The 23118-nt window shown below is 35.6% G+C and overlaps 1 protein-coding gene across 1 annotated transcript in view; it reads left to right on the top strand.

The window, feature by feature from the left end:
* Positions 1 to 23118, top strand: part of STT3B (STT3B, subunit of the oligosaccharyltransferase complex (catalytic)) — a 106741-nt gene that overhangs the window by 25998 nt on the left and 57625 nt on the right. The window contains exons 3-4 of the mRNA XM_011985637.1: positions 17285 to 17393; positions 20703 to 20990. Coding sequence (XP_011841027.1) covers positions 17285 to 17393; positions 20703 to 20990 — 397 coding nt within the window. The remainder of the gene's footprint in view (positions 1 to 17284; positions 17394 to 20702; positions 20991 to 23118) is intronic.

Below are 23118 nucleotides of genomic sequence, written 5' to 3'. Positions count from 1 at the left end.
TCTGTCGCCCAGGCTGGAGTGCAGTGGCGCAATCTCAGCTCACTGCAAGCTCCGCCTCCCGGGTTCACGCCATTCTCCTGCCTCAGCCTCTGGAGTAGCTGGGACCACAGGTGCCTGCCACCATGCCAGCCTAATTTTTTGTATTTTTAGTAGAGACAGGGTTTCGCTGTTAGCCAGGATGGTCTTGATCTCCTGACCTCATAATCTGCCGGCCTCGGCCTCCCAAAGTGCTAGGATTACAGGCGTGAGCCACTATATATTTTTTATATCTATTGTAAATGGAATTGCTTTCCTGATTTCTTTCTCAGCTATTTCGTCATTGACATATAAAAATGAATCAATACATGATTTTTATATGTTGATTTTGTATCCTGCAACTTTGCTGAATTTGCTTATTAGCTCTAAGAGTTTTTTGGCAGAGTCTTTTGTTTTTTCTAAATATAAGATCAGGTGATATGCAAAGTGGGACAGTTTGGCTTTCTCTTTTTCAGTTTGGTTGCCTTTTACTTTTGTGCTCTTACCTGATTGCTCTGGCTAGGATATCCACTACTATGTTGAATAGGAATGGTGAAAGTAGATATCCTTGTCTTCTAGTTCTTTGTGGAAAGGCTTTCAACTTTTCTTAATTCAGCATGATGTTAGCTCTGGGTTTGTCATATATGGCATTTATTGTTTTGAGTTATGTTTCTTTTATACATAGTCTGAGAGCTTTTATCATGAAGGGATCTTGAAAATTCAAGATTAAATTCAGAGTTAAAAATCAAATTGTTTTTGCATTATCGAGATGATCATACGGTTTTTGCCCTTCATTTTCTTGATATGATGTATCACATTTATTGATTTGTGTCTGTCGAATCATCCTTACTTCCCTGTTATAAACCCAGTTGATCATGGTGTATTATCTTTTTGATGTACTGTTGGATTCTGTTCATAGTATTTTGTTCAGAAATTTTGCATCTGTGTTCATCAAGGATATTGGCTTTTAGCCAGTTGTAGCATCCTTGTCTGGTTTTGGTATCTGGGTAATGCCTCATAGAAAGAGTTAGGGAGAATTCCCTCCCCTTCAGTTGTTTGGAATAGTTTGAGGAGAATAGGTATGTGTTTTTCCTTGAAAGTTTGGTAAAATTTGACAGTGAAGCCATCAATTCCTGGACTTTTTTTGTTGGGAGAACTTCTGTTATTGATTCTGTATCATTACTCAATTTATTGGTCTGTTCAGGGTTTTTGTTTTTTTTGGTTTTTTTTTCCTTCTTCTTGATTCAATCTTGGTAGGTTATGCTTATCCAGAAGTTTATCAGTTTCCTGTAGGTTCTCTAGTATAGTTGTTCATAATAGTCTCTGATGATCTTTTGTATTTCTGTGGTACTAATTTGTAGCATCTTTTCACTTCTGATTATAGTTGGGTCTTTCTCTTTCTTCTTGGTTAGTCTAGGAAGTGCCTTATTGATTTTTTTTTTTTTAATCTTTTCAAAAGAACCAACTTTTTGTTTCTGTCTCATTAATTCTTTGGTGTGGGGGTGTGTGTGTGTGTGTGTGTGTCTTTCATTCATTGAGTTCTGCTCTGGTTTTTATGGTTTCTTTGCTTCTGATTTGGGATTTGGTTTGTTCTTTTCTAGCTCCTTGAGGTGCATTATTAGATTGTTTATTTGGAGTCTTTGTATTTTTTTTTTTTTTGATGTAGGTGTTTATTGCTATAAACTTATTTCTTAGCATGGTTTTTGCTGTTTCTTATAGGTTTGGGTGTGTCATGTTTAGATTTTTGTTTGTTCCAATAAATTTTTTTGATTTTCTCTTAAAATTTTTTCCTTCACCCAGTGGCCATTCAGGAGCATGTTGTTTAAGTTTCACGTATTTGTACAGTTTTCAAGGTTCCTCTTGTTATTAATTTCTCATTTTGTTGTGGTCTGAGAAGATACTTGATATTGTTTCTTTTTTAATTCGTTAAGACTTGTTTTGTGTTCTATTTTATGATCTATCCTGGAGAATGTTTCTTGTGCTAATCAGAATAATGTGTATTCTGTAGCTGTTGAATGAAATGTTCATGTCTGTTAAGTACATTTTGTCTAATTTGCAGTTTAAATCCAGTGTTTCTTTGTTAACTTTGTCTACATGATCTATCTAATGGTGAGAGTGGATTGTTAAAAGTCGCCAACTATTACTGTATTGGACTATATCTCTTCCATTAAATCTAGTAATATTTGCTTTATATATCTGGGTGTTCGAGTGTTGGGTGCATATATATTTAGAATTGTTATTTCTTCTAGTTGAATCCGTTTATCATTATATAATTACTTTGTCTCTTTTTACTGTTTTTTTTTTGACTTAAAGCCTGATTTATCTAAGGGTAGGTACTCATGCTCACTTTTGGTTTCCTGCTCACTTTTGGTTTCCATTTGCATTGAATATCTGAATGTCTTTCCCTTTACTTTCAGTCTATATGTGTCTTCACAGGTGAGATAAGTTTCTTATAGGCAGCATATAGTTGGGTCTTTTATTTTTTTAATTCATTCAGCCAGTGTATATCTTTTAAGTGGAAAGTTTAATCCATTTACATTCAGGGTTATTATTAATATGTGGGGGTTTATTCCTGTTATTTTATTAATTGATTTCTGGTTATTTTGTTCTGTTCTTTCTCTCATAATTTATCACTGTGGTTTGGTGGTTTCATGTAGTAGTGGTAACATTTGAGTCTTTTCTTTCTTTGTGTGTTGCTTTGCCAGTGGTTTTTATATTTTTGTGTGTTTTCATGGTGGTAGATATTGTCCTTTCACTTCCAGATTAAGTACTCCCTTGAGCATTTCTTGTAGGCTAGTGCAGTGGTTATGGATTTCCTCAGCTTTTACTTGTCTGGAAAATATTTTATTTCTCCTTCATTTATGAAGGATAGTTTTGCTGAATATAGTATCATTGGTTGGCAATTTGTTTGTTTCAGCACTTTCAATACATCATTCCTTTCTTTCCTGGCCTATAAGTTTCGGCTAAGAAATCTATTATTAGTCTTATGGGGGTTTCTTTATAAGTGACTAGACTCTTTTCTCTTGCTGTTTGTGGAATTCTCTCCTTGTGTTTGACTTTTGACAGTTTGACTGTAATGTGTTGTGGATAGAACATTTTGCATTGTATCTGTTTGCATATTTCTGAGCCTCATGTATCTAGATGTCCAAATCTCTTGCTAGACTTGGGAAGTTTTCATCATTATTTTGTTATACAGGCTTTTAAAATCTTTTGTTTTCTCTTCACCTTCTAGGACACTGAAAATTTTAATATTTGTTCACTTTATGTTGTCTTTTACGAAGACTTTGTTCATTTTTAAAATTAATTTATTTTTGTCTGACTAGGTTATTTCAAAAGACTTGTCTAAGTTCTGAGAGTATTTCTTCTGCTCCATCTAGTCTGTCATTGAAGGTTTCATATGTATTTTGTATTTCATTCAATGAATTCTTCTGTTCTAGAATTTCTGTTTGATTCTTTATGATATCTACCTCTTTAGTAAATTTCTCATTCATATCCTGAATTGTTTTTCTGATTTCTTTATGTTGTTTTTCAGAATTCTCTTGTATCTTACTGAGTTTTTTTTTTTTTAGAGTAAATAAATTGAGTTCTTTTTCTGGGGTTGTGTGAATTTCTTTTTTTCAAAGTTTTTTATTTTTTTAAAAAATTTTATGGGTACACAAGTATGTATATTTATGGGATATGTGAGATATTTTGATATAGACATGCAATGTGAAATAAGCTCATCTTGGAGAATGGGGTATCTGTCCCCTCAGGCATTAATCATTTAAGTTACAGACAATTCAATTACGTTCTTTAGGTTATTTTAAAATATACGATTAGCTTATTATTGACTGTAGTCACCCTATTGTGCTATCACATAGGTCTTATTCATTCATGCTGGAATCTTTTGTGTGTGTATCTGTTTAACCATCCCCATATCCCCACCAAACCCCCAACTGCTCTTCCCAGCCACTGTTAGCCATCTTTCTACTCCTGTGTCTGTAAGTTTGTTGTGAATTTTTTTTTGAATGGGATCTGTTGCTGGATAATTACTGTGTACTTTTGGAGGTGTATCATGTTTTCTTTTTTATGTTTCCTGTGTTTTTACTTTGGTATCTGCACATCTGGTGTAATGGCATTTTTTGACATTGCTTTTATTGGAGATAATTTTTTCTGAAGATATATGTATGGTGTTGGTTGGATGTGGCACTTTGATTTTGATTCTGTGTGTGTGTGGTAGTGTGTAGTCTCCGTATGATTTTCTTTTTTCTGTAAACAGCATTAGTGTGTCTGTGATTTCCCCAGGGGCTTAAGATGTGGTTGTTAGTGGAGGCTGTGGTGAAGTTTTGATGGGGTCAGGGATACCAGGTGTGACAGTCTTTTGGACGCAGTGGTGGCAGCAGTGAACTGAGCATCCCATCAGTGTTTTGGCCCCAGGGCAGCTTATGCCAGTGACAGTGTTCTTGCATCCAGGTTGATTTTAGGCCTCCAGGTGGCCTCCTCAAGTGCTGGGATTGCAGTGGTGGGTCATGCAAGTGGGCAGTTTCTCGAGCCCCTGGGCAGCAGGTGTAGCATGGGCGATTGCAGTAGCAGCGGTGGACAACTCCCTGGAACCTAAGTGTCTGTGCTGGTATTGTGGTGGCTGCAGTGAGTTGGGCAGGCTGGTCCCCAGACCTGCAAGTGATGCATGAGTGTGGGTCCTAGCTCTGCTGGTAGTGGCAGGTTAAGTGAACCTGACCTCAGACCCTGGGAGTAGTGTTCAGGTGTCACTGGTGGTAGACTTGGTGAAGTGATCTCCAGAGATCATCCACACCTTGGATTGTGTGTTTGGATACTTGCTTTGGTAGGGGGATGGAGCTGGCTGGGTGGACTGCCTGGCAGTGGTGGGCAAGGGATGGGTAATCCCCAGTTTGTGGAATGCTCAGGAGGGGCTAGCAGCAGCTGCATTGCACCCCTGCTCTACTACGGAAGGTGAGGTTGCTTTCCCTGAGAGTAGCTGTAGGCTGGCAACTGGAGTGGTATGGGTTTCCTGCCTTGGCTCTGCAGCAACCTTGGCACTTCACCCAGGCTGGAGTGTAGTAAGCACGATCTTGGCTTACTGCAACCTCCGCCTCCCTCAAGTGGCTGTAAGCAATGGAATTTGTCCTTAGGGCAGGTAAAAATTCACAGTCGCCCTCTGCTGCGGAGGCAGTATCCCTGCCTTGTGATGGCCCTGGCAGCTGGGCGGGATGCAGTTGAGTGGGGCCTGTTCTCAAAAGGGCACCATATTGTAGCTGCTTAGGTTTCAGTGATTCGTGGGATCCAGCATGAGCTCTCTCTCTGGAGCGGTGCCTTCGCATGGACGTCAGGCAGCTCCCTGTGTTAGTCTTGGGACCTGAGAGGGTAAAGGAGCTCTCCTGTTGCTAGGATTTTAGGAGTCCTAGTGGTTCCAGTGGGAATGTAGACCTCTGGGGGTCTCTCACCCTTTGTCTGCTTTACAAGCCACTCCAGCCTCCTAAGCTGATTCCAGCCGAGCAGGCTTCCTTGTTCCCCTCTTTTTCCTTGCTTTTGATGCTTCCCATCACTACTCTGTTGAATTTCATTGTTCTCTCTCAGGTGATCTTTTTTACTCGCTATTGTGGTTCCTCTCCATAGAAGAGACAAGTACCAGATACATCTAGTCGGCCATCTTAAGCATTGATTTTTGTTGGTTTTGATTGCTTATCTAAACTATAATAGTGCAAATTATTTTAGTATGCATGGTGAGTGCCTTTAACATTCAGTCATTTAACAGGTATTTTTTGTGTGATAACTATGCGCCAGACACAGTACTAAGCATTTGGAATATATAGAAGGACCTTTGTTGTGATGGAGCTTATTTTTCAGATAGGCAAGCAAACAAGTAAATAAAAAGATCAAGATAATTTTAGTTAGTGATAAAGGCTATTTAAAAAAGTAATATGCTAACTAGTGTTTGATGTGTTTGTAGACCGTGGCTACGGGGCCACTACTGTAGATTGAGAAGTGAAAGAAGGCCTTTCTGAGATAATATTTGTACTAAAATTAGAATGACAAGGAATTAGGCCCCTGCGAAGATCTGGGTTAAGAGCATTTCTCTCAGCAGAAAAAAAGTTGATATGTTGAAGGAACAGAAATAATGCCCCTGTGACCAGGATAGAGTTAGAAAAGTGGTATGAATAGTGTTAGGATAGAGCCAGAACAAGTGTTGAAATTGGTAATTGTGAAAATTAAACCCTTATTCAGACTTCGTTTTTTAAGACGGAGCCTCGCTCTGTCACCCAGGCTGGAGTGTAGTAGGCACGATCTTGGCTTACTGCAACCTCAGCCTCCCGGGTTCAAGCGATTCTTTTGCTTCAGCCTCCCGAGTAGGTGGCTGCCCCAGGTGTTTTCCATTTCTATATACAATACTAAATGGTTCTGTGAGTGATTGTTGATGAAAGACTTCAGAGGCCAGGACATGAACCGGGACCCAAACAGCATTGAATAAAGAATACGGTAGTATTCCCTGAATGAAAATTTAATTAAACCAGTTACACTATCTTAGTGCCCTCTACCTGAATGGTATATTTCTATATAAAAAAATAGTTTACCTTAGTAAAGTGGGCATGTTTAAACATTTCACATAATTTATAACCTCACACTGGCACTAAATCACTTTGCTTGGGGGGCAGTTGTGTAAAAATGCTTTAAAATTGGGTCATATATAAAGTATTTCAGAGGAACTTTAACACATATTTTATTGGCTTTACTAGATATACCAGGCACTGGCCTTGGTGCTAGGAGTTGGAAGGTTGATTCCTTCATATTTGCCCAGAGACAAAATGATGTGAAATAGACCCCTGGCTTTTCTACTTTGACTTGTGTAACCTTGAGCAAAAGCAGGTTACTTAACCTCTCTGTGCTTCCATCTTCTTATCTGTAAACAGGGAATGACAATAATATGCATCTCAATAAGTTGTCATAAAGATCAAATTATTAATAACAAATAAAAGTATTTAAGGCATAATAACCACTCATTAAATGTTAACAATTTATTGATTTTGTTGTTTTCGTTATTCTCTTAGGCTGGGGGTTTCTTTCTCAAGGACCTTGCAATCCAATGGAGGAGACAAATCTGTAAATCAATGCTGTTTTATATATTAGTTTGGAAAAGGTAGAATGCAAGGTGCAAAGTTCATCAGGGATATAAAGGAAGGATTGCTAATAAAAAGTAAAATATGATTTTTTTAATTTCAGTGGAAGAGGAGAAACAATCATACTTTAAATTCCTGGGGGATTAGAAAGTACCTGATGACAAGAAAGAGGAAGAGATTCCGAACCAATTGTTAAACTTTAAATCCCAATATATAATAATTATGGTGATAATAATGGAAGTTTTGTATCTCTTGGAAGATGTTGCAAATAATGGACAATAGAAACAATAGGCTTGATCTTTTAACATGCCTGCCTGTCTTCTCTCCTTCCTTGCATTTTCTCATTCTTTCTTTTTTCATGAGAAATTGTACTTTACTTTCTCTCAGATTATTGATCCATGTATAACATGTATTATAAAGATGAACTGGCCTTTTTAGACCAAATAGAAATTCCTATTTCTTGTTTTTATATCTCATAAATAGAGTTGTAAAAGCGGGAAGGAAAAATTGTGTGAGAACAAATACTTTTCCATTTCTTCATTCTTCTTGTTACACTTAGTATTCAAATGATAGCACGCAGACATTATATTTCTCATTGGACAATCTCCAAAGTAGTTGTGTAACATGTGACAAACTTGGCTGTGATCAGAGGAGGGATTGAAATAAAATAAGCATTTGTTGGTTGAAAGAGGAAAGAGGTGTTGTACATTTTTTTGATAATAAAGTGTACACATACTTACACATAACCTTGTAAGAACTAAACTTTGGAGAAGTAAAGATGACAAATTATAGCTTACTGGGAAGAGTTCAGTTATTTAAAGATTGGCAGTGGTTGAATTGGTTAATATAAGAAGTATGAGAAAGGTGCCAAAAAGGAGAGCAATGTGAGCTCGAGTTAGGGACTACTTGGCTTTGTTTCTTTGTGAGAGTCACACTTACTGTTTGGTAAAACCAACAATTATGTATGACTCTTAAAAGGTGGTGAATGAGGATAGTTTTACTGGTCAAGCAGTACTTAATAAAGGTTTCTGGCCATGATTTTTAAAAAGGCATACCTATGCCAAAGAATTGAAATCTGAAATGATACAGTCAGACATATATTAGACTTCTCTGTCCTTTTATTTCCAAAGTAACTTTAGAAAGGGCATAAGCTTTAAGGTTCAAAGTTACATCTTAACAGATCTTAAGAGAATTGCACCAGTGGTTTTTGTTTTAGATATTTTAAACATACGTAGATATAGTTCTACAGATACGCTTGCCATTGTTTTCAAACACTTGTTTAGCATTTGAATCCTTTCTTCAAATGAGTTTGTACAAAAGCCCCATATATAAATAGACAAATAGGTAAGATTATATTAAGATGGTACCGTATGTCATTCAAAACTATGTGTCTATTCTGGTACCCCACTCTTGTCTGGAATCCCTGAGATACTGGGAACAGTTTGAAATCTTTAAGGTTCACAGTGCCCGGAAGGTGATACAAATAATTTACCTGCATTAATTGCCCTGTTGCTGTTTGGAATCACCTTGTGATTATGCTTAAGAATGTGGGCACCAGAGTCAAAGCTGCCGTGATCAAATCCCATGTGTTGACCACTTCATGGCTGTATGACTTTGGACAACCTATGTTACATATTGTGCCTTAGTCTAATCATCTGTATAGTGTCCTGCCTCAAAGAAGTGTATATTTGTGTGATGATTAAATGAAAAATATTATCATAGTGTCTGATATGTTTTTTAAAATAATAATTGTGCAGAAGTAGTGTACACAACATAAATTACCACTCCCCCTCTTGAACATCTTTTTCTTCGTTAAACACACTGTTTCTCTACCTCAAGGACTTTGCACTTGATAGTTTCTTTGCCTGGGACAGCTCTTTAACTCTGAATTGCTGGTTACCCCCATCCTTAAAGACTTCACAATATCTTGTCATACAAGACATTCTGGGAGTCTCTAGGAGCTGTGCTGTCAAACTGACATTATGTGCTGTTAAACTGACATTGTGAACTGGACAGTTCTCTCTGTCCATGGGAGACAGCCCTGAGCCCTCATTTGGAGCCCATGTGTGGTTATTTTGATAGACAGAAACTTTAGTTAACCTGTTTGTCAACTCAGAGCAAGTTAGGACCCTGGCTTTGCTTGGCCTTAAGGGGGAGCTGTGTTGAAATGTAATACTTGGTACAGTGCTCCACCCCGCTGCCTTTTGCTGCACCTCTTTCCTCTTTTACCCTCCTTTACTACTAACATTTGCTGTTCTTTCATCACCATCATTGATCAAAGCTTCTTTCCTCCTTTTTCTTGTTTTTTTTTTTTTTCTGTTCCTGACTGATTCTTTTCTGTTTGTTGGATTTAATTTGCAAAGGCTAAACTAAACTGGATTTGTGTTGTCTTGTTAAAATTACATTTGTGAACTGAACATTTTGGAATGTGGGGCATGTTTGTCTCTCATTGTGGCCATAGCATTATGGCTAACAATATATTGTTCTTCCACTTAATTTATTCTTAGGCGTCTCCAATTATTAATATTTCTTTCTGATACGGTATCACTTTTAATGAGGACTGAAAATGTTAATTAAACATACGAAACCCTTTGCCACCTCAAAATTTCTTTTTAAGATATAAAAGCCTTAGGTTAATTTTAAGGCTGAGATACAATTTTTAATTTTTTATAATTATTATGGGTACATAATAGGCTTGTCTATTTATGGGGTACATGTGATGTTTTGATACCAGCATACCATGTGTAGCAGTCAAATCCAGGTAATTGGTATGGTCATCACCTCATGCACTTATCATTTCTCTGTTTTAGAAGCATTTCAATTCCAATCTTTTCGTTATTTTAAAATATGTGATTAATTTGTTGTGCTATCAATTACTAGATCTTTTTCTTAAATACTAGATCTTATTCATCCTAAGTATATTTTTGTATCCGTTACCCCTCCCCACATTTTGCACCCCTCTCTACTACCTTTCCTAGCCTCTGGTAATCATCATTCTGCTCTCTATCTCCATGAGTTCAATTGTTTTAATTTTTAGCTTTCACATACGAGATATAACATGCAAAATTTGTCCTTCCATGCCTGGCTTATTTTACTTAACATAGTGACCTCTCCAGTTCCATCCATGTTATTGTAAATGACTGAATCTCATTCTTTTCTTTATGGCTAAATAGTACTTTATTGAATATAAGTACCACATTTTCTTCATTCATTCATCTGATGATAGACACTTAGGTTGCTTCCAAATCTTGGCTATTATGAATAATACTGCAGTACACACGAGAGTGCAGGTGTCTCTTTGGTACACTGGTTTTCTTTCTTTGGATATGTACCTAGCAGTGGGATTGCTGGATTATATTGTAGTTCTGTTTGTTTTTTTGAGGAACCTCCATACTGTTCTTCATAGTGGCTGTGCTAATTTACATTTCCACCAACAGTGTAGTACTGTTCCCCCTTCCCCACATCTTCACCAGCATTTGTTACTGCCTGTCTTTTGGATACAAACCATTTTAGCTGAGGTGAGATGTTATCTGATTATAGTTTTGATTTGCATTTTTCTGATGATTAATGATGTTGAACATCTTTTCATATATCTGGTGGCCATTTATAGAGACATAATTTTTTTAACCTAAGATTAAAAGTATGTTGTGGTATTTTGCTTCAGGACATAATCATGAGATTTCTTTGTTGTTATTTTGAGTGTAAATTAGGTGTATCAGTATAATATAAGATGAAATAAATTTGAAACCAAATGTATCAAATGATTGAATCTCTGACAAGGTCTGTGGAAGGAAAATGCAAAGGCAGCTCCTTGTGACTTCCCCTCTTTATTTGTAAAAGCCCTGGTTTACAAATAGGTTGATATTCCTAATGTTTATGTCAGGAAATAATACAGTATTTATTGAATACACCTACCAGCTCATAAAGTTCTATTTATTATAAGGGCATATTTGTAAATATATGTATAGATATAAGCTATATCTATGTATATATAACCTTTATTATGGAAAATTTCAAACATACAGCAAAGTAGAACTAATACTGTAATGAATCTCCATGATACATCACTCAGCTTCAACAGTTTTCAATCTGTGGTTCATCTATAACTCTTTCCTTTCAGTTATTTAAATATTATTAAAAATAATGTAAGTAGGACATGCCAAAATGGAAGACTACCTTTGTACATACAGGTGTTTGAGTTTAATGAAGAAGGGAATAGAAGACGAAAATTAAAGTAAGTGTTGATACTAGTATGCTAAAAAGGGGTAATTAGCTAAGCAAGTATTAACTGAACCTCATGAGTGAACTGCCAGTAACTATGAGAAAACTCCAGGTTACAGAAATTACTAAGAAAAGGTAGTTCATTGTGAGGTGAACTTCCACAGAGGTTCCGACATGTTTTAAGAGCAGAAATTAAGGTAGACTGGGAGGAGGAGGAGGAGGAAACGTTAGAAAAGACTTCTTAAAAAATGATTAGGAACTTCAGGTCTGAGATGATCATATGAAGAAGTGAGAATAAAGTACTTGGCTATGGCATGTTTCTATGTGGACAGAGCCGAGGGCTGAGGAAAAGATCATGCTAAAATATCTCAAAAAGCAGGTGTGATAAATACATTCAGTTTTTAGTTATTCTAAAAATGGAATGGAAAAGAGTAGTTATAGGATCAATATGATCAATCCAAGTGCCCTTTTTTTTTTTTTTTTTTTTTGAATGATAAAAACAGCTTTTATTCAGGAACTAATGCAGAAGATACCTAAGTATGGAACTGGGCTCAATTCTGAATACAACGACAATGGAAGATTTATAGTCAAGGAGCAGGGATAGGGTCAGTGGGTAGAAAACACAGATGTAAGGAAAGGAGAATGTAAGGAAAGGAGTACGGGGATTCTGGCTAAACTAGCTTTACAGGGATTCTTGCTGAAGGCAGGCCAGGGTGACCAGATACCACCTGGGGGATTCTGGGGATAAGGAATTTGATCATATTGAGGTGATCAGAAATGGAGGGTGGGGAATCTTTCTGAACTGACTTAACAGCATTCTTGCTGTAACTGGGCAGTCCAGGCCCAACACGAACAGACACTGAAGCCCAGGGTTGAAGCCTAGTTGAGAAGAGGGTTTAGAGGTACCTAATATTTGGTCAAGAGGAGAGTATTTATCAACTAGGAAGAAAAAATTACATAGGTATTACTATATCTTCTGACATGAACAGGCAGCTCTAATCCTGTGTAGACTGCACTGTCCAGAGATAATCACACTATAGGTTTTATTAAGTGGATTTTAAGGGTAGTCTTAGGGGGGAAAAAGGGAGAAAAAGTGTTACGGGAAAGCCTCATGCATTTTTTTTTTTTTTGAAGGAGGTGTAGAAAAGAGAAGCAAATAAGCCAGTTATGTCTTCAATACTTTGAGGAAGCACTAGGTATATAAGTATTTTCAATATCATTAAGGGCTTTATTTTATTCTAGGAAAATGAATTATAGTACCTACTACATTCACAACCCTTGCACAATTCTCATGCCCATCATCTTCTACTCACAGCACATGCAAAGAAGCCAGAACAGCCATATTTTATATCATATGACCCTGCCCTTTTGGCTACAGGTATTGGATTATGAGCATGGAATCTCATGGCAGCCAACACATAGATTGTCTGTTACCTATGACATATGACTTTGTATGAAATTATTTGAGCCAATCATATTCTTACTCATATTTACATGAACTGAGGAAAAGAAAATCAGGCAGCTAAAGCTGGAGGAAACAGAGAAGTCCTTGAGATAGATTTGGAGCCATGTATTAGGCTCATATGCCTTGTATTTGCTTTGGATTGAATTGTTAATGTTCCAACTGAGGTATCCTGGGAAGTTACAGGAATGAAAATAATCAGACTATGCTTTGTTTAGTAACAACTCAATCTGTAACATAAGTTCATGGTGTGTTATAAATTTAGATTAGGTGAGGAATGCAAGCAGTTATTTTATGTAGTTACTCAACCTTGAACCAGAATTTTTTCTTAGGCCCCAAACTTCTGTATCATTTAATTGTAGAATTTAACAGTAAGGAAAACTTTTTAAAAAAACATTTACTCTTTGACACTTACCTCTGTAAGTCAAATGTTTTTTGCAATTTTGTGAACCAAAACAAAATACAGAAGTAGATTCATGACATGGTTGGCATCATTGCAACTATGATCTCTAACATCAATTTTAAGATTTTTGTGTTCATTGAAACAATGTAATTGTTCTTACTATTGACTAAATGTTGTAAGTTTGAACTTACATTTATATTTTTAAAAATATTCTTGGCCTGGTGCAATGGCTCACGCCTGTAATCCCAACACTTTGAGAAGCTGAAGCTAGAGGGTTGCCTGAGCCCAAGAGTTGGAGACCAGCCTGGGCAACAAAGCAAGACCTCATCTCTACAAAGCATAAAACATTAGCTGGGTGTGATGGCACACACCTGTAATCCTAGCTACTTGGGAGGCTCTGGTCAGAGATCATTTGAGCCTTGGAGGCTGAAGCTGCAGCTGTGATCGCACCACTGCACTGCAGAAGTATGGGCAACAGAAACAAAATTCTCATATATCCTTTGAGTTTGTGAAGTACCAGATGCTGTACTTGGTGTTGGAGACACAGTGGTGTCTTCTTAGCAGTATTTATCTATTTGAATAGATATTAATCAAGGAAACTAATGTGAAATTTTATATATGTCAAGATAGAAAAGTGACAGAATTTGTTAGAAATGTGTTGAAGTTTGCAGGATGAGTTAACTGGGGTAGGGAGGGGGAGACATCAGTGATCCAGGCAGAGGGGATTAGCAGTCTTAGCGATCCTGTGACAGGAAGTAATGAGGTGAGCCTGGAGGACTGAAAGATGGAAAGAAGAGAGGTAATATGGTGTGAGGTGAGATTAGAGTTATGTATGAGGTAGACTGTGTGGTTTTGACCATTATGTTAAGAAGTGGAGGTTTCTCTGCTTTAATTTTAAAGCAATGAAGTTTTTGAATAATTCAGAGAGTTGCAATATGATCACATTTACATTTTGAAAAGAACTTCCTTCTTGTGGCAGAGTGCACAGATTGGGGAACTAGAAGGTGGGCAGAATGGATGTAAAGAGACCAGTTAGAGGCTATTTCAGTAGTCTAGTTAAAAGATGATAGCTTGGATTACAGTGCTAGTAGCAGAATAAGAAAATAGTGTACAGATTTCAGAGATATTTAGGAAGTTAAGTGACAGCCTTGTTTTGATTTCTGTATAGGATGTGAGAGAGAAGGAACTTTCAAAAATGACACCTAAGTTTCTTCAGCTCAGGTGGTGGTAAGAGAATACTGAAAGCAGATACAGTGTATATATTTGTTTTGGGATTGGATGGTAGGTGTCTGATCATGAGTTTAGTTGAATGTGGAGTCTGAGATGCCTTTGTGACATTCCAGAAAAACGTACCACATGGGTAGTTACATAACACTGGTTTGGACATGAGAAGAAAGATCTAGGTAGGGAGATAATATTAGTGAATTGTGGGCATACTGGTAATAATTGAAGACTTGGGTGTAAATGACGTCTTTTGGGCTGCGATTTCAGAGTGAATTAATAAGAGGATCTTAGGTAGAGAAGGCTACCTATGCAGAAAACAAAGAAGATTAGAGAGGTGGGGGTAAAAAATCAAGAGACTGTTGTAGTCATTAAAGCCAAAGGAAGAATGATTTGATAAAGAAGAATGATTTGATAAAGAGGCCAAGAATTATATAAAATGGAAAGTGAAAAATACTTGTCAGGAAAGCTTTATGAGGTTGGACTCTCATGGTTCCTGGTTTTTAAAACGTGTTATTAATAGTCCCTTGAAGTCAGTTTTTTAAAATGAAAAATTAAGTTGAAAATTTAAAACCTTGGTATTCTTGTTAAAATACTAGGCCTCTTCCATTAAAATATTTTCAGAAGTTTCAGTGGGGTGTTACTTTTTCTGGTGTATACTCAACTTTGTTTGGTGAATCTCTTCCTTACATAGTTTAACTGTTATTTATGAGCTTCTCTGGGTAGAGCTATTTTTAGTTTTGCTTCTATTGCTAATCTAGGTGTTTGGGTCTTGTTTTCAATGTTAATTTCTTGTCTTGGGGATTCTTTGTAAATTTAGACCCTTAATGCATAGCACAACGTTTAATTTAGCTTTTTTTTATTGAAGCCTTTAAAGCCTTTAGATGGAGAAGAACTTTGTCACTTTCATGGTGGTGGTTAGATTGTTTTCCATCTTTCACTAGGCAGCCTTTCTGTAATCCTGGCTTTGTAAATACAGTCACTACTTTGTTTCTGGCATTTGAAGATATCCCTTTTTAAATTCTGATCTGGTAAATACTTCTTGGAGGAGGAAGGGAGCAGGGTAGCATTTCTAGCATTAGCTTAGTTTTACATGTTATTGGCACACAAAGTTATTACTTAAAATTCTGATTTTAAAATTCCCCTCAGAAATTTGGATATATTACTCTATTGCCTTATAGCAATCCAGTGGTTCCACTGAGAAATAAGGTATTAATCTGATTTTGTCATTCCTTTGTAGAAAACCTTTCTCTCTGAATGAATGATTTTAAATTGTACTATAGTGTTTTGAAATGTATTGGGATGTGTATGCTCTGTGGAGCATAGTCTTTTTTTTTTTTCCAATCAGTGTAAGAACTAGACTACTTAAATTTTTTTCATTCTTTTTATCTCGTTCTAATTCGCTCTTCATTTTTGTCCTTTACGCTATTTAGCCTATCTTTTATTTTATCTTGGCAATTATAATTTTGCCATTCAAAATCTTAAATGGATCTTTTAAGTCTGTTTCATTACAGTAACTATAGCCTTTAAGTGCTTCAGAGAGGCTATATTGTTTACTTATAGCTACACTGGTACTATCATAGGTACTGTTGTTAATCCCTGTTTTCACATGAAGAAACTAGAATGCAGAGAACATAAGTAACTTGCCCAACCAAGGTCACATAGCTAGTCAGTGTGGAACTAACATTCAAACCCATGCAGTATGATGCTAGAACCTGACCTCTCAACCTCTTGGTTATGCTTCCTTTCAGGTCTGAAAGTTTAATATTAATAACTCTTTCAGAGTTAATATAACTCTGGGTTATATTAACCCTCTGACTATATTAATTCTTGCTTCTGTTTCTACAGTATTAATTTTTCTGTTTGTTGATTTTAATATTTAGCTGTCATGGTGCTTGCTTTTCTCAAATGTTTGATTTTTTTTTGATGTGTTGCTTATTTTAGTATTCGAAAAGACTGTAAAAATGCTACAAAGCTTGCATCTAGTGATTGTTGGAGTTGAGATCATAACTTGCTGCTGGAAAGGATGTATCAAACTGATCTGGGGTATAAGGATTTCCTTTTCGTCTTGTATCCAGCATTGTTCTGCTTCTTGACTCACTTGTCTACATGTAGTGCTTCTACCTCAGGCAGACACCTCTGATGCCCACTTCCCTACTTCGCAGTAGTAGGGGAAGGGGATTGACCTGACTGAGTATATGTAATGGCATTACCCTGAGGATTGCTCCAGGCTTTTCTCCTGCCCATCACAGCTGCTTTATATTAAACATGGAATATCCCTGGAATTGCCCTATGTGGTTTGTGGTTTTCTTCTGCTTTCATTTTGGGCTCTGGTTTCTTCAATTTCATTTTTTCTCATTTTGTCTCTTTCAGAAATTATAATTTCTTTTTCTATAAGGCCATATTCTTGTTTTATAGTGCTGTTATGGTTTATTCTCTTTATATTTTTAGTGCTGTTATAGTTTAAAGCCAACGTTTTTAGGGTTGCAGGATTTTGGGCAGTTATGGTGAGTGTACTGTTTCTTCCATTTTGATGTTATCTTCTGTCAGCAGTTCTTAATCTTTTGAGATTTATGAACTTCTTTATAGCCCTCTACCACCTGGACCCCAAGCAATGGCTAAATGTTACTGGGAGCATTACTAGTTTTGTAGGTGTGGGTTTGAGGTTGGGGGTGTTTTTGTTTATATTAGAGGTATAAGCATGTTCTTTTGATATCTTCAGATTATGTTATTCAAGTTTGATAAAAACGCTCTGTGAGATATATTTATGTAGCCACAGAGTTTGATATAAAGAAGGAGCTGTTTCTATTAAGCAGTTTTATAACATTTCTTTTTTTCTCTTTTCTCTAGGTTTAACTATAGATCAACACATCATCTTGCATCTCATGGGTTCTATGAATTTTTAAATTGGTTTGATGAAAGAGCATGGTATCCACTAGGAAGAATAGTAGGTGGTACTGTAAGTATATTAGCAGTTCTTTATGTTAATTGTAACATTTATTGTTATTTGAGTAAATCATTAATTGCCAAAGTGGTAGGGATTCTTGGAAAGCTTTGTATAGTTAACAAATTTTTCTGTGGCTTATTATCCAATATTCAGCTTACTTAGGCTCTTTTCTTAACACCTCCTCCCCTTAATACCCAACCTGTTTTTGGGTTATCTCACACTAGCCACTCTTTTTGACAAGTGGTGGAGGCTGGGTGGGGATCTGCTATCACAATGCATCTGAATGAAGTTCAGGTTATTTGTGTATCTGCTCTTATAGCAATTTGGTTGAAAAAGGAATTTGGAAGGAGATAAAAACATAAAATAATCATGATAATTATATATCTAGAATAATCGGATAATTAGAATTTTTCAGGCCCTGAATGTCTCCAAATTATTCCAGGTAATTGACTAAAGATTATAGTTCATGTAGACTTCTGATATCCAGAAAGATGACATAAAAGCGAATATATTTTTAGGATTTGGGGCATAAGGAGAATTTTGAAGGTGAAAGGCAAGGCAACATTGTCTTGTATTGGAGAAATATATGTTTGATTTTTTTAAATCAGTTTTGCCAGGCTTATTCATTTTATTAGGGTTTTTCTTAACCCAAAGAAACTTCTGACTCTGTTGATTACTTCTAGTATATGTTTGTTTTGCATTTTTAAAATTTTAATTTATTTTCTTCTACTTTTGTGAGTTTATTTTCATGTTCTTTTTCTGACTTCTTGAGATGGTTTACTCAGTAATTTTCAACTTTTCATTATTAAGAGATGCATTTTAAGCTGAGAAACTACACACTAACCACTGTACTAGCCGCATTTCATAAGTTCTGATGTGTAGTATTTTCATTATTTCAATCAAAATGTGTCTTAATTTTCTTTGTAATTTCCCTGACTCATGGATTATGTAGAATTGTATTTAATTTCAAACATAAGGGGATTACCCAGTTATGTTTTTTGCTTTGTACTTTAAATATGTTTTGGTTAGAGAACACCTTCTATGTAATTTCAATCCTTTAAAATTATTGAGACTTGACTTGTGGCTTAGGATATATCCAAATTTTTATAAATGTTCCCTTTGTGTTTAGAAAGAACATGTTTTCCATGATAGTAAGGTGTTGTGTTTCTAGTCTGGGGCATCTTCTTATCCTTGAGGTAAATAGAAAGGCATAAAGAGATGAAGGCACAATAGTAGTTACCATGTTCTGTAGTGGAATTGGAAAAGTATTAAATGGGTTATACATATGGCAGATAACTATTACCTGCAGTTCTTGTGGTGCTAATCTTATCATATACCTAAATTGTATTACATTTGATAACTATAGTTTTTCTTGTGTGGTTTATACCTTTATCTTAAATTAATCCTCAGTGGAAGCCTATTGTCTCTGAGAGTCCTGAGGTCCTGAGATTTGGGATAATCCCTGTAATAATCTTTCTCATTTGCCTTTGCTGGAGAATTTTAGGGGTTTCGCTGGTTTTAGGACAGTTTTACTTAGTTTGAGGTTTCTTATACTTACTTAAGGTTATTATAAATGTAGAGTCCACATTCACACATTTGAATGAGTTCCATATTCTCCTTTAGGACTTTGTTTCTGCTCTGAGCATTGGAAGGCAAGCAGAGTTCCTTGATGGATGAATAGAATTTGTCTAGTTTCATAAGCTGGTCCTGACTTTTTGCTGGTAATTAGGTCTTCACTTTGATCCCTGTGTTGGGTGAAACCCCCCCGTTTTCATTCCTTAAGGCCTGTATCAGGCCTGGTAATGTTTAGCTTTTTTCTTGTCTCCTGTGAGTTCCCATGACGTCAGCACCTACTTTGAATTTCCTCTTCATTTTTGGCATCTGGAGAATTCCCTATCTTGAGCTTGATTATGCTTTTTTTGTTGTTGGGATTTTATTTGTTGGTTTATTTTTGGTTCTTTCATTTAGTAGTACTTCCATGAATCTTGGCTGTTTTGTGTGTGTCAGTTCAGTCTACCGTATTATATGGATATATTGACTTGAAAAGTATTTTTAAATTCACTTCCTTCTTTTCCCCCTCATATTACTGACAGAATCACACACTGGTACCTAGTATTGAATCTGAAGAGGAACAAAATTTTTATGTGTTGAGAATGTGGATGAATTATCATACTTTTTTTCTCCCCTTCCCCCTTTCTCCTTCCATGCATGCAGTAGGTATTGAACATCCACTTTGTGCCAGTTATTTTTCTGGATACTGGAGAAAAATGTCCTGCTCTTCTGGAGCTTACATTCTTGTGAGCATAGGCAGTTAAGAAATAGAAAGTAAATAAGTAAAATAAGTAGTCCGTCAAATGATTTTAAGTGTTACGGAGAAAAAGCAAGAGTGTTAAAGACGGGAGTGTGGGGGAGAGAGGTTGCAATTACAAATTGTAGAGCAGGGAAAGGAAATTTATAACCTTTGTAGTTTCTGTTGTGGAGTAAAAAAAGAGTCTTTTAGAACTTACCTAAGGAAGCAGATGTAAATGCATGTTTTAGTCACCGAATAGTAACTCAGGAAGAATGTCCTGTTTACTATTCTTGAATCCTTTTAATGTTTAATGTTTCTCTTTTAGAATGAGGGTGGGTATAACTGTTAACTGGCCTCTTCTAGTTTATTATTTCGCTTGTATCCCTAAGTATTTATGTGGTATAAAAAAATTTAATTTTTCAGGAGTCCCAAAACATTATCTCTGAATTCACCAACTGACTATTCCCTCTTTTCCTAGCTAGAGTTGCTTACTTTCCAAATCTAGGGCTTGAAAGGAAGGGACTTTTTTTTATAAATATGACTTAAATAGTTTTGTGTGTAATTTTTCTTTATCTTATCTTTCTTTTCTCATTTTCTTATGTACACACAAGTATGGGCAAAATTGGAGTATGTTAGAACCCCAAATTCAAGGATAAGCTACACTAAGACCCTGTTTTGATTGAAAAAAAAAAAAAAGTTAGTGGGATCAGTAAGAAAGTTACCTACAGTTAACATTGTTAAACATTTCCAATTTTAATCATTCCATTGTTAAGCATTTTCAATTTTAATCATTCTTGTTTCATTTTCTCTCTGATCTTTTTATGTATTTCCTCCATATATGAGCTAGTTCTTTGTATGCAACACAGAATGGTGTGGGGTTTTTTTTGTAGTTCGTAAAGAAGGCAAATTGTTTTGAGATGTTACTTTCAAACTTACGGTAAACAAAGTGTAATAATAAAGAAGAGTACATATATTAATATTTTTGTGTCTCATTTTATATGTAATTAAGTTTTTCATTTTTTTCTTCCTAGGTTTACCCAGGGTTGATGATAACAGCTGGCCTTATTCATTGGATTTTAAATACATTGAACATAACAGTTCACATAAGAGATGTATGTGTGTTCCTTGCCCCAACTTTTAGCGGCCTTACATCTATATCTACTTTCTTGCTTACCAGAGAACTTTGGAACCAAGGAGCAGGACTTTTAGCTGCTTGTTTTATTGCTATTGTACCAGGCTACATATCTCGGTCAGTAGCTGGATCCTTTGATAATGAAGGCATTGCTATTTTTGCACTTCAGTTCACATACTACTTGTGGGTAAGTAACATTTAATGTTTTGCTGCCATTAATACTCGTGACCTTTCTCGTGAAACACTTTAGGCTGTACGCAGATTTGTCTTTTACAAATTACAGAGTTGCGTGCAGAGATCTGTATTACTGTTCATAATGTAATAATGGATAACATTTTAAAATATGTCAGGCGTCTCTCAAGTTACGTGTAACTAGATTAATATATAGATAAATCATGGTTTTTCACAAAAGTCCTGTTATGGCTGATTTACCAGTGTTGATAATATCCTTTTTAAATAAGTCAGAACTCCAAAAGAAGGGCTATCATAAAACAATCTGTTGATATTTTTCTTTGTTTTTGGGAGATAGGTAAGAAATAGTTACCCAGGAAAGTTGAAGCATTTTTTGATGGGTTAGAATTTTAAATTGTTTCTGAAACCAGCATTATTTATTTTGCTGCTACCAGGCTGTTTAAACTTATTTTTCCCCTACGTATGAAATATGATGCTACTTAATCTTGGGTTCAATTTAGAGCTTGCTTTTATTTACGTATTTATTATTTTAGCTTTAGCTTATAATTTTCCAGTGTTAGAAATTACCAAAATTTGTGTGTGTCAATACATTTTTGTATGTTTTATTAAGTATATTTTTAGGTAGCTAGGTGAATGACAGCATAAATTTTCTCTTTAATAATTATTTTACGTTGTTCAAAACTACTTGGCTAATGAGTATTTTTGCTCTAGCATGGAATTCCAGAGGAGAATGTTTCTATGTGATCTGTATAGACAGTGTCTTAATCTTGAGTTTAAAAGAGAAGAAAAATACCCACAGAAATGAAGATGATACCAAGCAGTAGGATGTTGCCAGTGCTGCTATACTTTTCAAAAGTGTTTTAAAAAACTGTTTATTGTGTGCAGCTGAGAAAACAAACAAACAAAAAAAAACCTTAAAATCTAGAACCTCTGTTGAATGCCTTTTAATAAACTATATAATATTTTAAATTATAAAAATAATACATGCGTTTGTGCCTTGATCCTGATAATATAATGCTTAGTGAAAAAATAAGTTGTGATAAAATATGTACAGTATGAGAAATCTTTGATGTAAGTTTTTAAGCAGTACAAACCATACTATGTTTGTTAATAGCAGTTTATAATGAAAGTATAAAAATGTGATAGATAAGTTGCATGTACACCAGCTTTGTGATAATGGGTTTTCCTGAGGGTGAGTGGGTGGTACTGAGGTGGCCAGTATTACGGGAGCTTCAACTATGTCAGCTAAAAAAATTTTAAATCAAATATTCTGAAGCAAATGTATTATTTTTGAATTTGAAAGTCTGAATAGCTAGGTTTGTAACTATTTTAATATTCTCTACACTTGTGTATTTTTCAAATACTTTATAATAAATTTAAAAAATAAAATATTCTATTTTGTGGACATTTAGACAACAGAAAAACATAAGGAAAAAAATCACCCAGAGTTAACTACCATTTGCATTTTTGAATTTTGAGCACATTACATTCATAAATAAGTCCCAGTTGGTCATGGTATATAATCTTTTTCATACGCTGCTGAATTTGGTTTGCTAGTATTTTCCTAAGGATTTATCCATCAGTGTTCATAAGGTGATACTGGTTTATAATATGCTTTACTTGCAGTGTCTGTCTGACTTTTGGATCAGGGTAATGCTGGCATCATAGAATGAATTAGGAAGTGATCCCTTCTCTTCAGTTTTTGAAAAAGATTGAGGATTAGTGTTGGTTCAGTTCTTTAAATGTTTTAGTAGAATTCACTAGTGAAGCCATCAGGACCAGGACTTCTCTTTGTTGGGAGATTTCTGATTGCTGATTCAGTTTCCTTGCAAGTTGTAAGTGTCTGCAGATTCTGTATTTCTTCATGATTTAATCTTGGTTTTTGTGTTTCTATTAATAGGAATGTGTTGATGTAAGCTATTCAATTCGTTGGCATATAAGACGTGATAATACTCCCTTAAAACACTTCTTGTCCCCTATGGAATCAGTAGTAATGTCCCACTTTCTGATTTTAGTGAGTTGAGTCTTCTCTCTTTTTTTCTTAATCTAGCCAAAGATTGGTCAATTGTGTTGATCTTTTTAAAGAACCAACTTTTGGTTTCATTGATTTTTTTTTTTTTTTC

Source organism: Mandrillus leucophaeus, unplaced genomic scaffold (genome assembly GCF_000951045.1).
Source record: "Mandrillus leucophaeus isolate KB7577 unplaced genomic scaffold, Mleu.le_1.0 Scaffold107, whole genome shotgun sequence".
Lineage (NCBI taxonomy): Eukaryota > Metazoa > Chordata > Mammalia > Primates > Cercopithecidae > Mandrillus > Mandrillus leucophaeus.
The sequence above is the reverse complement of the archived record's forward strand: the minus strand, read 5'-3'. Positions and strand labels throughout refer to the sequence as shown.